This window comes from Balaenoptera ricei, chromosome 12 (genome assembly GCF_028023285.1).
Source record: "Balaenoptera ricei isolate mBalRic1 chromosome 12, mBalRic1.hap2, whole genome shotgun sequence".
Lineage (NCBI taxonomy): Eukaryota > Metazoa > Chordata > Mammalia > Artiodactyla > Balaenopteridae > Balaenoptera > Balaenoptera ricei.
Genome location: NC_082650.1, coordinates 58,480,745 through 58,495,971, shown reverse-complemented (window position 1 = coordinate 58,495,971; position 15,227 = coordinate 58,480,745). Strand labels below are relative to the sequence as shown.

The following is a 15,227-nucleotide window of genomic DNA, read 5'->3' as shown; positions in this document are numbered from 1 at the left end:
AAAGGCCCCAAAATGCAATGGGACTTACCTAAAGTAATATTGGTGAAGTTAGTAATAATATAATTAATACCATCATCTTCCTGAAACCATGGCTCCAATCACATTAATCACAAATCTTGAGCAGCTTATGATACAGCTCAGAAATTCAACCCAAACTCCTATACTTTGTTTTCAAGTCATGCCAGGAACTGACCCCATTCTTTTTTTCCAGCTTTACTGGCTATTATACATTTCCTGCTCCAGCCAACAAGACTTAACATCCAAAACCCAGGTCCTGTTCTATTCTATGCCTATTTCCTATGCTTTTATTTTAATCTTCCCCAAGGCCTCTGATTATTCAAATACTACCCATGTTTCAGAATCCAGCTCAATTGCCTCTTTCAAAGTGAGGATAATACTGTGTACATTGCTGTATTCCCTCACTGTTACCTAGCCAAAAATAGGTGTCTCAGCAGAGATTTAAACTGTTGAATTGAAGTGAATCCAGGCCTCAATGACACCAAACTAGTGTTACTACATTATACCACATTGCCTGAGTAACTTTTTATTGTTACTTTTTATTGTTTTATTTTATTTGATGTTTACAAATGTGTGTAGAAGACTAAGTTTATGTAAGTGAAGATAAGCAATTTTACAATGTATGTCCATTATTTAATTCTTTAAGTATGAAGTCTACTTTTACGATTATAAAGAATTTATAAAACACCATCTGACATATAATTATTCTTTTAGTATTCAGGAGAATACATGACAAAAATCTTCTAGAAATTAAATAATGCTTTTGAACTAATTAATTGAATAGGATTTGTGTATATTTTACTTATTCAGTCTATATATGAGGTTTGGAAAACTTAGGTTTTGGATAACTTAGGGATTGTGATAACTCTACAGATAATTCAACAGGTTTGGGACTACCGAAGTCTGACGGAAACTGGAATTCACATTTACAAATTCGTTCTTTATCTAACATTGTAAATGTTACTCTTTGGTAAAGAGAGTATCATTTTGCATCTTGGGATTTTCCTTAAACAACTTACTAAAAACTTTTACATTAAATTATCTCAATTCTTCCTAAAAAAATTATCTCCATCTTTTAGACGCTAAAATAGAGACTCAGAATTAAATTTGGGAGAGATCAAACAGCTATTTAGTTATTAAACAAGATTCAAAGAAATCTTCTAACTCCTAAAAAAAGTTCTTTCTACTACACTACACTTCTAGAAAGTAGATTTATCTCTAATTCTCATTTAATAAACAAACAAATAATCACCACCGTAGGAAATAAATAAATTTGAGAATAGTAAATTTATTACCAAAAGTGGAATTAACTTAAATACCTATCATTAGGTCACTGGTTAAATTATGTTACAGCCATACATTACATTCATTAAACATAATACAGTGGATCCACATATCTTGCCGTAAAATAACCTCCACAATACATTAAGTGAGAAAAAAAAAAGTGAGTTATGAGTTCACTTTTAAAGAAAAAAAATAACTGCAGATTCATAAAACATCTACAAAGATCAAAACCAATTTTCTCAAGGATTCAAATTTTTAATTTGAGCCCTTTTGTAATCTACAAAATTTCAAAAATAACAAATACTTTAAACTCTTAAGCCTAGTTCGGTAAGGGTGGTTCATACATGTTAATATCCTTGCCTAACTACTAATTCTTCTGCACAACCTACTCCACCCCATCTCTGAGTTGGGCTGCTAAGAACGGACACGTGTCCACACCACAAAAGGGTTTCTCAAAACTGAAGCTCTGTAGCGTGCTACCTGAGAGTCTGGGAGTTCCAGTTTTTGAGAAGCATTAGCAAACAGCATTTGTTGCCACGGCTGGCTCTCCAACAAAGAAAGAGACGATCACATTTTGAAACTAACGGCAAAGTGACTTCGATGGCGCCGCATAATGGCGATCGCACACGCGTCTTCCAGCCCGGAGCGGAGACATGGTTGCGGCGCGCCATCCGCACGCAATGACGTATCACCATAGGGGAGCGGCTGTCAGAAGACCCCCAATAAGAAGGCAGCTCAGGATGGAGCAGAGAACTGTGGGCCCAAGGAGGGCAGTGACAAAGGCGACCCCCCCCAATTTGCTAGTACAGCTCCCCATCAAGCAGTCTTTTGCTAACTGAAATATGTGAGGGGTGTCTGTAAAACAGAGAAAAGATCTGAAGGGAATGAATGCAATCACATGTCTGACTTGTCAAAGGTCTGGCAGGCCCCACCCTCCTCTCAACAAAATGGAATCAAAAGGGAAATCTACAGGAACCTAAACGCTTCTCTGTTGCTCCCCTTCTCCACAAGCCGGCTGAACCAGCACACAAATTACTGACAACATTGAAAGGGGGGAGGGGGGGCGCTGGGAAAATGTGCGTGGTACACTTCCAGAGTAGAAATTTAGAATAAGTAGCCATGTTCTTGCTTTCTAACACACTACATCCAAAAATGGAACTTGTTAGATTAACCATGATCTTGTTCACAAATAATCTCTTTCCCCCCGCCCATTTCCCTTTACATTTTAAGTACAATTTAGTAACAAGTAATCTTTTAAATGATTATTAGGCTGAAACTCTTTGGTCAATTACACCACTGACTGTGCTAATCTTTCTGAGAGGAATAGAGATTTTAGGAAATTAGTTTTGTCCTCAAAATAAAGTCTCAGTAAAGAATAAAATATACACTAAATAATCAATTGACTAAAGTTTGAATGAAACTTAAGATCTCCAAACCTTTATGGAAGCTAGTCTAGTTACCTACCACTTGAACATCTAATTTTCTATACATAAAACACTGGTGCTGTAGCCCAGAAAACTGGCTCTATGCACCTAGCACTGCAACTGCAATACATTTAAAGAGATGTGCTTAAAAGGTCACTAGAATACTTTTTATTAATAATAAATTATTATTGCCCTGCCTCCTTTACAGTTATATTGAGAGCAAATGAGATGTATGTGAAATGTAAAAGTGTAAAGATATAATTAGTAACTGATTACTGTAACATTAAACAAATTTGTAAAATTAGAGTTGAGTGATGACAATCAAATCATCCTCAACACACAATTTACTTATATATTTTTCTTTTGATTGCAAAATATTAAGAATTAAAAGGTTGTAAATTATAACTTTTTAGTTGCCTACCTTTATAGTTGAGGAATTCTTTAAAAAGGATGAGTAGGAAATTTTAATTGAAAAATGAATAAAAATATCCATCAACTGTTTACATCCTTAATTGCTAAATATTCAATTAAGAAGTTGTCAACAAATGAGTTCCTTGACTAAGTAATTCTTCAATGTGTAGGAGAACGTATTTTATAAATTTATTTTTTCATGTTATGGCCAAACTTTAAATGTCCATTTTACCCCTGACATTTGATCTGTAACTGTAAATACCAATATATTATAACCCTGCATCACATTATTAACTTAAGCTCATTCCATTTGTTAAAAATACAAGCAAGGAAGAAAAGCTATAAAAGAGGAAATTGACAGTAACACAATAATAGTGGGGGACTTTAACACCTCACTTACACCAATGGACAGATCATCCAAAATGAAAATAAATAAGGAAACAGAAGCTTTAAATGACACAATAGAACAGATAGATTTAATTGATATTTACAGGACATTCCATCCCAAAACAGCAGTTTACACTTTCTTCTCAAGTGCGCACAGAACATTCTCCAGGATAGATCATATCTTGGGTCACAAATCAAGCCTCAGTAAATTTAAGAAAATTGAAATCATATCAAGTATCTTTTCTGACAACAACACTATGAGATCAGAAATGAAATACAGGGGAAAAAACGTGAAAAGCACAAACAATGGAGGCTAAACAATACGTTACTAAATAACCAAGAGATCACTGAAGAAATCACAGAGGAAATCAAAAAATACCTAGAGACAAATGACAATGAAAACACGACGATCCAAAACCTATGGGATGCAGCAAAAGCAGTTCTAAGAGGGAAGTTTATAGCTATACAAGCCTACCTCAAGAAACAAGAAAAATCTCAAGTAAACAATCTAAACTTACACCTAAAGGAACTAGAGAAAGAAGAACAAACAAAACCCAAAGTTAGCAGAAGGAAAGAAATCATAAAGATCAGAGCGGAAATAAATGAAATAGAAACAAAGAAAACAACAGCAAAGATCAATAAAACTACAAGCTGGTTCTTTGAGAAGATAAACAAAATTGATAAGCCATTAGCCAGACTCATCAAGAAAAAGAGGGAGAGGACTCAAATCAATAAAATTAGAAATGAAAAAGGAGAAGTTACAACAGACACCACAGAAATACAAAGCATCCTAAGAGACTACTACAAGCAACTCTATGCCAACAAAATGGACAACCTGGAAGAAATGGACAAATTCTTAGAAAGGTATGTCCTTCCAAGACTGAACCAGGAAGAAATAGAAAATATGAACAGACCAATCACAAGTAATGAAATTGAAACTGTGATTAAAAATCTTCCAACAAACAAAAGTCCAGGACCAGATGGCTTCACAGGTGAATTCTATCAAACATTTAGAGAAGAGCTAACACCCATCCTTCTCAAACTCTTCCAAAAAATTGCAGAGGAAGGAACACTCCCAAACTCATTCTATGAGGCCACCATCACGCTGATACCAAAACCAGACAAAGATACTACAAAAAAAGAAAATTACAGACCAATATCACTGATGAATACAGATGCAAAAATCCTCAACAAAATACTAGCAAACAGAATCCAACAACACATTAAAAGGATCATACACCATGATCAAGTGGGATTTATCCCAGGGATGCAAGGATTCTTCAATATACGCAAATCAATCAACGTGATACACCATATTAACAAATTGAAGAATAAAAACCATATGATCATCTCAATAGATGCAGAAAAAGCTTTTGACAAAATTCAGCACCCATTTCTGATAAAAACTCTCCAGAAAGTGGGCATAGAGGGAACCTACCTCAACATAATTAAAGCCATATATGACAAACCCACAGCAAACATCATTCTCAACGGTGAAAAACTGAAAGCATTTCCTCTGAGATCAGGAATGAGACAAGGATGTCCACTCTCACCATATTCAACATAGTTTTGGAAGACCTAGCCACAGCAATCAGAGAAGAAAAAGAAATAAAAGGAATACAAATTGGAAAAGAAGAAGTAAAACTGTCACTGTTTGCAGATGACATGATACTATACATAGAGAATCCTAAAAATGCCACCAGAAAACTACTAGAGCTAATCAATGATTTGGTAAAGTTTCAGGATACAAAATTAATGCACAGAAATCTCTTGCATTCCTATACACTAATGATGAAAAATCTGAAAGAGAAATTATGGAAACACTCCCATTTACCATTGCAACAAAAAGAATAAAATACCTAGGAATAAACCTACCTAGGGAGACAAAAGACCTGTATGCAGAAAACTATAAGACACTGATGAAAGAAATTAAAGATGATACCAGCAGATGGAGAGATATACCATGTTCTTGGATTCGAAGAATCAATATTGTGAAAATGACTCTACTACCCAAAGCAATCTACAAATTCAATGCAATCCCTAACAAATTACCAATGGCATTTTTTGTGGAACTAGAACAAATCATCTTAAAATTTGTATGGAGACACAAAAGACCCCGAATAGCCAAAGCAGTCTTGAGGGAAAAAAACGGAGCTGGAGGAATCAGACTCCCTGACTTCAGACTATATTACAAAGCTACAGTAATCAAGACAATATGGTACTGGCACAAAAACAGAAACATAGATCAATGGAACAAGATAGAAAGCCCAGAGATAAACCCACGCACCTATGGTCAACTAATCTATGACAAAGGAGGCAAAGATATACAATGGAGAAAAGACAGTCTCTTCAATAAGTGGTGCTGGGAAAACTGGAAAGCTACATGTAAAAGAATCAAATTAGAATACTCCCTAACACCATACACAAAAATAAACTCAAAATGGATTAGAGACCTAAATGTAAGACTAGACACTATAAACTCTTAGAGGAAAACATAGGAAGAACACTCTTCGACATAAATCACAGCAAGATCTTTTTTGATCCACCTCCTAGAGTAATGGAAATAAAAACAAAAAAAAAAACAAATGGGACCTAATGAAACTTCAAAGCTTTTGCACAGCAAAGGAAACCATAAACAAGACCAAAAGACAACCCTCAGAATGGGAGAAAATATTTGCAAACGAATCAACAGACAAAGGATTAATCTCCAAAATATATAAACAGCTCATTCAGCTCAATATTAAAGAAACAAACAACCCAATCCAAACATGGGCAGAAGACCTAAATAGACATTTCTCCAAAGAAGACATACAGATGGCCAAGAAGCACATGAAAAGCTGCTCAACATCACTAATTATTAGAGAAATGCAAATCAAAACTACAATGAGGTATCACCTCACACCAGTTAGAATGGGCATCATCAGAAAATCTACAAACAACAAATGCTGGAGAGGGTGTGGAGAAAAGGGAACCCTCTTGCACTGTTGGTGGGAATGTAAATTGATACAGCCAGTATGGAGAACAATATGGAGGTTCCTTAAAAAAACTAAAAATAGAATTACCATATGATCCAGCAATCCCACTACTGGGCATATACCCAGAGAAAACCGTAATTCAAAAAGACACATGCACCCCAATGTTCATTGCAGCACTATTTACAATAGCCAGGTCATGGAAGCAACCTAAATGCCCATTGACAGACGAATGGATAAAGAAGATGTGGTACATATATACAATGGAATATTACTCAGCCATAAAAAGGAACAAAATTGAGTCATTTGTTGAGACGTGGACGGATCTAGAGACTGTCATACAGAGTGAAGTAAGTCAGAAAGAGAAAAACAAATATCGTATATTAACGCATGTATGTGGAACCTAGAAAAATGGTACAGATGAACCGGTTTGCAGGGCAGAATTTGAGACACAGATGTAGAGAACAAATGTATGGACACCAAAGGGGGAAAACTGCAGTGGGGTGGGGATGGTGGTGTGCTGAATTGGGCGATTGGGATTGACATGTATACACTGATGTGTATAAAATTGATGACTGATTAAAAAAAAAATAGTTGTGTTAAAAAAAAAAAAAAACAGCAAGGCAGGCAAGTGGCTATAAACATTTTATATTTGAATAGAGATTAGCTAACTGATTGTTATGACAATTTATTTTACAAATATGTAAAATACTTGTACCAGCAACTTTCCTAGGACAGCATTATATATAAAAAAGTACAAAAATGATTCAACTTAAACATAACTATCCCATACTCTCATCATTTTTTCCCTCTTACATATTTGTGTCTGCTGCCTGTTAATGTACTTTTTTTCTAACAGGTATATCATCTGAAGTTGTCACATGAACCTTACAAGCATTCTCCTCATTTTACAGAGAAACACAGATATAGAAAGGTTAAATAACTGAAGTTTATTCCCCCAAAAGGACTTCAAGTAGTGAGACATTCAGCCATGTCTCACTACTTTAAATCCTTCATGATAAACCAAGTATCCTTAATATCTGTGGGCCAGTTTTTGGACCCTCTTCCATCTGGTTTATTCGTCTATCCTTGGATCAATACTTCACTGTCTAAATTACTGATCTTTATAATAAGTCAATATCCAGAGAGTAAGCTCTCCCTCTTTGTTTCTCAAGGTTGACTTGGCTGTCCTTCACCTTTGAATTTCCATGTAACTTTCAGATTATCTTGTCAATTTCTACATTCAAACACATACCCACAAACACAAACCTGCTGAGATTTTGACTGGGATCACATTGAATCTGTAGATCAATTTGGGTAAAAATGATATCTTTATAGTAGTGAGTGTTTCAATCCTTTGTATATCCCTCCATTTATTTAGGGCATCTTTAATTTCTCTCTATAATATTTTAGTTTTCCAAGAGGAAACCCCGCTCATCTTTTGTTAAATTTACTTCTAGGTATCTGATGATTTTTAATACTTTTGAAAATGGCATTTTTGAAAATTTGCTGCTCGTAAGTAGAAATAAAATTGATTTTTATACTGACCTTGCTAAATTCATTTTCTAACAACACAGTCATATGACTAATGGCAGTTTTTTTCAATCTTTATACTCTTTCTTTCTTTTTCTTGCTTTATTACATTAGCAAGGACCTTTAGTACAGTGAGAAACAGAAATGATGATAGGCATTTTCTCTAATTCGCTATCTCAAAAGAGAATATTTTTCAACACTGTAACATTAAATATAACGTTTGACCTAGGGTTTTTTATAGATACCCGTTAGCAAATTAAGGAAGTTCCTTTCCATTCCTAGTTAGCTAAGTATTTTTTTAAATCGCAATTGGATTTTAGATACTCATAAAATGCTTTTTCTTCATCTACTAAATAATCATATGACTTTTAAACCTTTATTCCTTTACATGAATCACACTATTTTTCCCATTTAATAATTTAATAATTAACATTTTGTGCACGCACATGCACTTGCACCTTCTCTCTCACGTGTATTTCTTTAACTGATCCATTTGACAGTATGTTGCAGTGTTCAAGACACTGAGATTTAGGATATCTTACATAGGCACACCACCTATCTCACCTAAGATCTTACCTAATATTACCTAATGATACCCAACACATATTCAAATTTCTACAATGGCCCCAAATATATCTTTATACTTTTTTTCTGGTTCAGGATTAAATCAAGGATAGTATATTACATTTGATTATTATGTGCCTGTAACCTCCTTTAATCAACAATACCCTCCTTTTTAAATGACATTAAATGACCTTGCCCAGTAAAGCCAAAAAGGCACATAGATTTCTTTGTCTGAAGGTTTCTAATTCCAGATTCAATTTCTTTATAGTCATATATTCATATTTTCTATTTCCTCTTTTGTCCATTTTAGTCATTTTTGTCATCTTGGTCCTTTGAATCTGTCAAAAGCTTTGCTCATTGTCTCATCTTCTTCTTCTCCATCTGGCCTCCTCTTCCAGAATGGACAGTCACCTTTAGGAAAAAGTGGCCCAAACCAGGGTCATGCTTTCAGGGTTTATTTCTGCTTCTAGATCTTGGCCCCATAATTCTTCAATGCTTTGGTAGTATGCTGATGCAGTCAAATAAATTTTATGTTTTATAGTTTTTCTAGTTATTCTCAGCAGAAGAGTTGTTCCAAATTACCTTGTCTGCCAATCTGTGAGAAGTAGAACTCAACTTTTTTGGAATCCACAATTTTCAAGATAGCTATTTTTCACAAATACTTCTGCAAAACCTCCTGCCATATCCCATACACAACAGGCCTTTATTATTCTAAATGCCTACCCTTGCTTCCATAGACAGAATTGCCAGATCCTGCTAATACCTTCTTATACTTCCTTTTTCCAGTCATTACTTTATAAACTGCTTTCCACTCTCAGTTTTGATTCCTCACTTTTTTATAGTAAAATCTTATTTCCTTGACAACTCAAAAAACATAATGAATTCCCAAATTCCCTAAACCACACTTTGTAAGTTACTCCTGTCCTACCTTTTGGTTCATGCTTTTCTCAAAGATAAAGTTATTAAAAGTAAAATGCATAAAAACACCAAAATCCAAATAAAGCAGGGGTTATAAATTAAAGAAGGCAAAACAAACGTGTCTGTGTATGGCAAAATAACTTGAACACTGAAAAAAAACAAAACTATTTCAGTTCTGGCTGAGTCCTGATTTGTATTCAGGATTCAGAGTAAAATTACTAGATCATTCTGTTTGGCCTTAGGAGAGAGGTTCACTTACAAAGCTGATTAGGGAACTGCTGGGTCTTTCTACTGATCTTTCCACCATTCTTGACCCCCATCCTACTTTCTGTGTACTCTGTGAAAATCTTAGCCTCCTGAAATGATCATTTAAAACTCTAAATAACAGAAATACATGCCTAATACATAATGCATTTTACTGAATGTCATTCTCAATCTTGACCTCTTTATTTTCAAAAATGTTTTTACTTAGAGCACAAAAATATATTGACAAAGTTTCATTACGAGCAGAATATAGGTTAATACGACTATGCTTATCCTTCAAAATCCATGGAGGAGATAGCTATATCTACAATGAGTAATTAAATAAACTAAGATTAAGTGCCAAGAATACTATTTTTAAATAATTTATAGTATTTTCTCCCTCAAGCTAAGTTTTATTATTAAAATACTCTTTGTGGGGAGAATGAAATCGTAAAAAGGTATAAGAATATATCAAATATAAATCTGAGAGGAAAAAGTACTTTAAAATTACAAAAATTTTTAAAAAGCTACCACTTGTAAGACATTGTCAGCATCAGAGGTAGTAGAGACCATGGTTGACTTTTAGTTGGATTCTCAATACTTCATTTACTTATTGAACATCTGTGTATCCCTTGCACCACATTAGGCACTGGAGTACGAAGACACTCTGATTCCTAGAATCCCTGTATCATCAAGGCATTCACAGTCCATGAGGGAGAGGACAGAGGTAAATATCAAATAATGAGAAAGTACTCTAAAAAATATAGAATAGATGCCATTCTAATGGAACACTATCTACTAACACTGGAAAGGAATAACAAAGGACATGGATGAAGCCTAAGCCATTTCTTCAGAGATGAGAAGCATTTTACCAGATGATCACAATGGGGAAAGTTATGCTAACACACAATGACAGAGAGACTGCTTAGGAAAGTAAGATAGTAAACATTATATATGTTAGGAACAAAGGTTGCATGTGACAGAATGGCAAGGAGATGAAAAGGTAAATTATTTCAATTCATAAAGGAACTTTTCCTTTCCCATTCTAAGGAATTTGGTCTAAAGAGCAAGCTGGGAATAAAAATGAGCTTTGCTTCTTATAACAATCAGTCTAAAAAAAAAAAAAAGATAAGTCTAGTGACTGTGAAGAAGTTGAATAAGAAAGGAAGGGTGAGGCAATAAGCTACTGCAGTAGTTCAGACATGCTATGGTAAAAGCCTAAACTAGGTCAAATATGTAGAGGGAGTCAATTTGAGAATAGCTGAAAAGTAGACTTTGAGAGAACATGATCTCTAACTAAAAGGAAAGGAAAGAATTTAGGATTTCCATCATGTTTCCATTTCAGAATTTTGGTCTAGGCCTACCTGTGCCACAAATCAACCACGGGGTTCACTTAACCTTCAAGGACCCTGTTTCTTCACATACAACATGAAGGGATTGGACAAGATGTTCCCTGATGTCCCCTCCAGCTTAAAATACCTATTACTCTGACTGGTCAATACACATGTACCTCATACTACTATGCTCAACTGAAATATAAGTGATTGTTCTTTTTACTTTATTCTCTTGCTCCACGTTTTTAACACAATTACACCAAAATTACCTGTGCTAATAGGATGATATAAGAGAAGACACAAAGACATGTTTTCCATAAGACTAATCATTTCAATGCTGCTAGTTTTAATTACATTTCCAGTATCAGCAGTATTTTCATTCAAACAGAGTGGATGACTACTAGTCAACTACTAGTTTCACTAATAGTTTTTCAACTTAAACACACCATTAAAAAGTATATATAACAGAGCATTTTCCTAAATACAACCCTAAGATTTTATCTGTCATGAAAATATTCTTTTGAGACATGACATCTCAAAATAATCAATTCCTTAAACACATCAGTCAATAGATTAGCTCCTGAGTATGAATCAGATGCTTTGCTAACAGGCAAAACTCCTAGAATTATGTTTAATGATCGGCTATTTAAAACAATAAGTTTAGACTTTTCAGAGATATTTGGGGAAAGTAGTCTAAAGAATAACTTATTTTTTAATAACCTTAATTTCCACATCATTTAATAAAGAAAAATTTAGTCACGGTACTGAATAAGCTCAATATTTTATACTGTTTTTACTAAGTATTCTGAGGTATTTTCATAATAAAATTAAAGGAAGGATATTACAGTTTTTGAAAACTACTTAAGTCAGACCACCCCCCCGACAAATAATTCTAACATCTTAGAAATGAAGACAGTGAAGCCCAGAAGGGTTAAGATCCTACTCAAGGTAATCTAGGTAGATTGGAGACTTTGCATTTTTGCTACTATTTTCTAATGAACCTAACTGCCTCAATATTCTTAAAACATAAAGTCTGAGTCTATGTCAAATGCTGTCACAAATCACATCAGTGTGCTCTATTTTCCCTAGGCTTAGTAAGTAATCTCAATTCTTACCAAAGTCCTTGAACTTCAAAAGATCATCTAATTGCAAAAACATACATGACATTCATTTTGTACTTTCACAACTTAAATTATGAGGGCATTAAATTCAATATTATACTATACTACAAACCAATGATAATTAAATAATACATCAAAGTCAAAATATTTGAATAATAAATTCAAAGATTTGATGATCATAAATAAAAAGTCTTCAAGTATACAAGATATAATAGAAACACCTTCCAAAGTTGGTGAAGGGAAGAAAACTGCCAACCAGCATATGGTGAAGTTAGGATCTAAATTTTCCTTCTACTAAGAAATCACCTGAGAAAACTTTTTCATTTATTTATCAAGTGAAATTTTATTAAGACCCTAAAATATACCAAGCACTATTCTAAGCACTGGGGATGGAGTGTGTTGAACAAGAAAAATAAGATTCTATTCTCATGAAACTTACATCCTAGTAGCAAAACACAGGCAATAAACAAACAAGCAAAATATCAGATAATAAATGTTATGGAGAAAATGTTACCGAGGGTTACAAGATAAAGAATGACTAGGTAAACACTGGAGATTAGATGATCAGCGAAGGCCTCATTAAGGAAATAATTTTTAGGTGAGCTCAGAATAACAAGAAAGGATCTACCCACTCTAATATTAGGACAGAAGAACATTCTCAGCACAGGAAACAGCATGTACAACAATCCCCAAATAGGCACCAACCTGGTGAGTTTGCAGAAGTAAGAAAAGGCCATGTGTCTGAAGCACAGTTAGTGAAAACAAGGATGACTCAAGGTCAGAGAGAAAGGTGAAGGCCAGATCATACAGAGCCAAAGTTATCAGTCTGAACTTTTCATAGGTAGAAACCTGAATTTGCAGTTAGAACTACAGTAGTGTTAACTATGCTTTTTAATTATCGGAGTCTAGAACGGGACAATGAATTTCCATGAACAAACTCAGATGTTTTACCAAAGAGTCACTTGATTTGTTTTACTCTGTCTTCAATCTTGGGAAAGTAACCTGTGTTAAGTCCAGAGTGTTACAATCTCTAACTACAATCTCCTTCAAATGTAATCAAATGATGTAAATATTAGTGTGCATCAGGAACTGAAGAAAAGTTCAGCTTCAGTACTGGCCCTCACTGTGTGTTAGGTGGGCATCTTAAGGTTCCTTCCAACTACATAAAATTTTTAATTTACCCTAATCCTTATTTCAATAAAGACAGTGGTTTAAACTCTAAATTCCTATAAATCCCTCAAGTTGACTGTATTATAATTACTAGTTTACTTCTGCCTCCCTGAATCTTAAGCTCCTTGATAGATAAGACTGTCTCATAATTATGAATACTTCCCTGGAAATTTTAACCTTTCACTCTATAGTATATAGTTTAAAAGGAATCTATTTTTGAACTTTAGTGGTTTAAAAAAAAATAACAAAACTATACCTATTTGTTTTGCAGCCTGCAATATATCTTTTAAGTCTTCATTTACACTTTGCATTTCACTCTTCTCCAGCTTTTCATTCAAAAATTTTACAATCTTCATCCATGTCAGGTCCAAACCTACAATTTGTTCATGAAGTTTAGACCGCTTCAACTGAAACAGACAGAATAATACAGAAACATACTGATTAAAGGTTTTCTCAAATCTATCATTTATTACATATATTTTGCATTACATTATACAACTTGGCACTACCCACAAGAATTCAAAATTGTATCTACTCACATCCAAATTTACAGCTCCCAGAAGGAGCTTTATTTAAATGTGATTTAAAAGAATCTCATTTGTTTAAAGATATGTTTTAAAAAAGCTTCTTTTTTTTACAGTTTAATCACAATGAATACTCATTATGAAATAATTTCCATACGGCAAAGTAAAAAGCAAAAAGTCCAACATCCAGATAACAATCGGTAACACCCCACATACCTCTTTTCCATTTTCCTGCTCGTTTTTAACATAGCTTAAACCATACTGTATATAAGAACTTTATGTCATGCTTTTTGATGAAAGGCATTTAAAGAAAATAAGACTCTTATGACAGGTTCAATATATTCAAATCAGTATTGCTTTCCTAAGTCTGATCCTAGAACAAGTTAGGCATCCAGGAGATTCTTATCTATACACACACTTTCCTTGAGACTATAAATCTTTCCATTCTCAAGAACTGACACAGAAAGCAATAAAAATTTTACTTCATATCACTGGACTTGATCCATGGATTAAACTTCATGACGTCTTGTGACCAAATGAAAAGTAGCGGGTCTGACAGAAAACTGTAATTTTCCTCTTGGTTCTATTGACAATATTCCTATTACTTTCATAATTCACTATTACTTCCCTGCCTCAGTTTTCTAAACTGAAATGGAGCTAATTAATCTGGGTTTAGGGTGAGGAAAACAGGCAAATGTAGAGATGAGATAAGACTGGCCCTAAATTGAATTAAGCTGTTATAATGGGTCATAGGTACACAAAGTTTCACGTTACTTTTCTGTCTCTTTTGTATATGTTGGATATTTCCCAAGATAAAAAATTACATTAAAATGAGGCTCATTATATCTGCCACTTTCTTTCCTCAGAGGGGGAAAAAGTGTTTAAAAGCCTACAAGAATAAATTAAATGACATGGGATGAGCATGTAGTCCTTATAACTTTCAAATTTTAAAATCTCCTGTTGCATCTCTTATATAAAATAACTTGTAAAGGGCTTTGGTTAGGCGATGAGAGGAAATAATTCAAGTTTAAGATAGCAATATTAATTAACTGTATAGAATATATCCTTATTTTAATTGCTGTGAAAATGCAAAATAGCTCCCATCATAAAGAAGGTTAACTGTTTTGCCTGTAGCAAAATTCTGTATCATCATTAGAGGAAAAATCTACCTAAAGACTGTTACAAATCTTTTTTTTCCTAGTATCAATCTTTCAGTGAAGCTATTAATTGTAAAACTGCATAAGGGCTTTAAGCAATAAAATTCCAACCTACTAGGAAACAATGTTAATATTCTACAAGAGTCAAATAAGGAGTCAGAAAAGTG

At 34.0% G+C, this 15,227-nt stretch overlaps 1 protein-coding gene across 3 annotated transcripts in view; it reads right to left on the bottom strand.

Moving 5' to 3' along the window:
• Positions 1-15,227, bottom strand: part of ASCC3 (activating signal cointegrator 1 complex subunit 3) — a 324,300-nt gene that overhangs the window by 283,145 nt on the left and 25,928 nt on the right. For all 3 annotated transcript variants that reach the window (XM_059941507.1, XM_059941508.1, XM_059941509.1), the window contains exon 3: positions 13,636-13,786. In XM_059941507.1, coding sequence (XP_059797490.1) covers positions 13,636-13,786 — 151 coding nt within the window. The remainder of the gene's footprint in view (positions 1-13,635; positions 13,787-15,227) is intronic.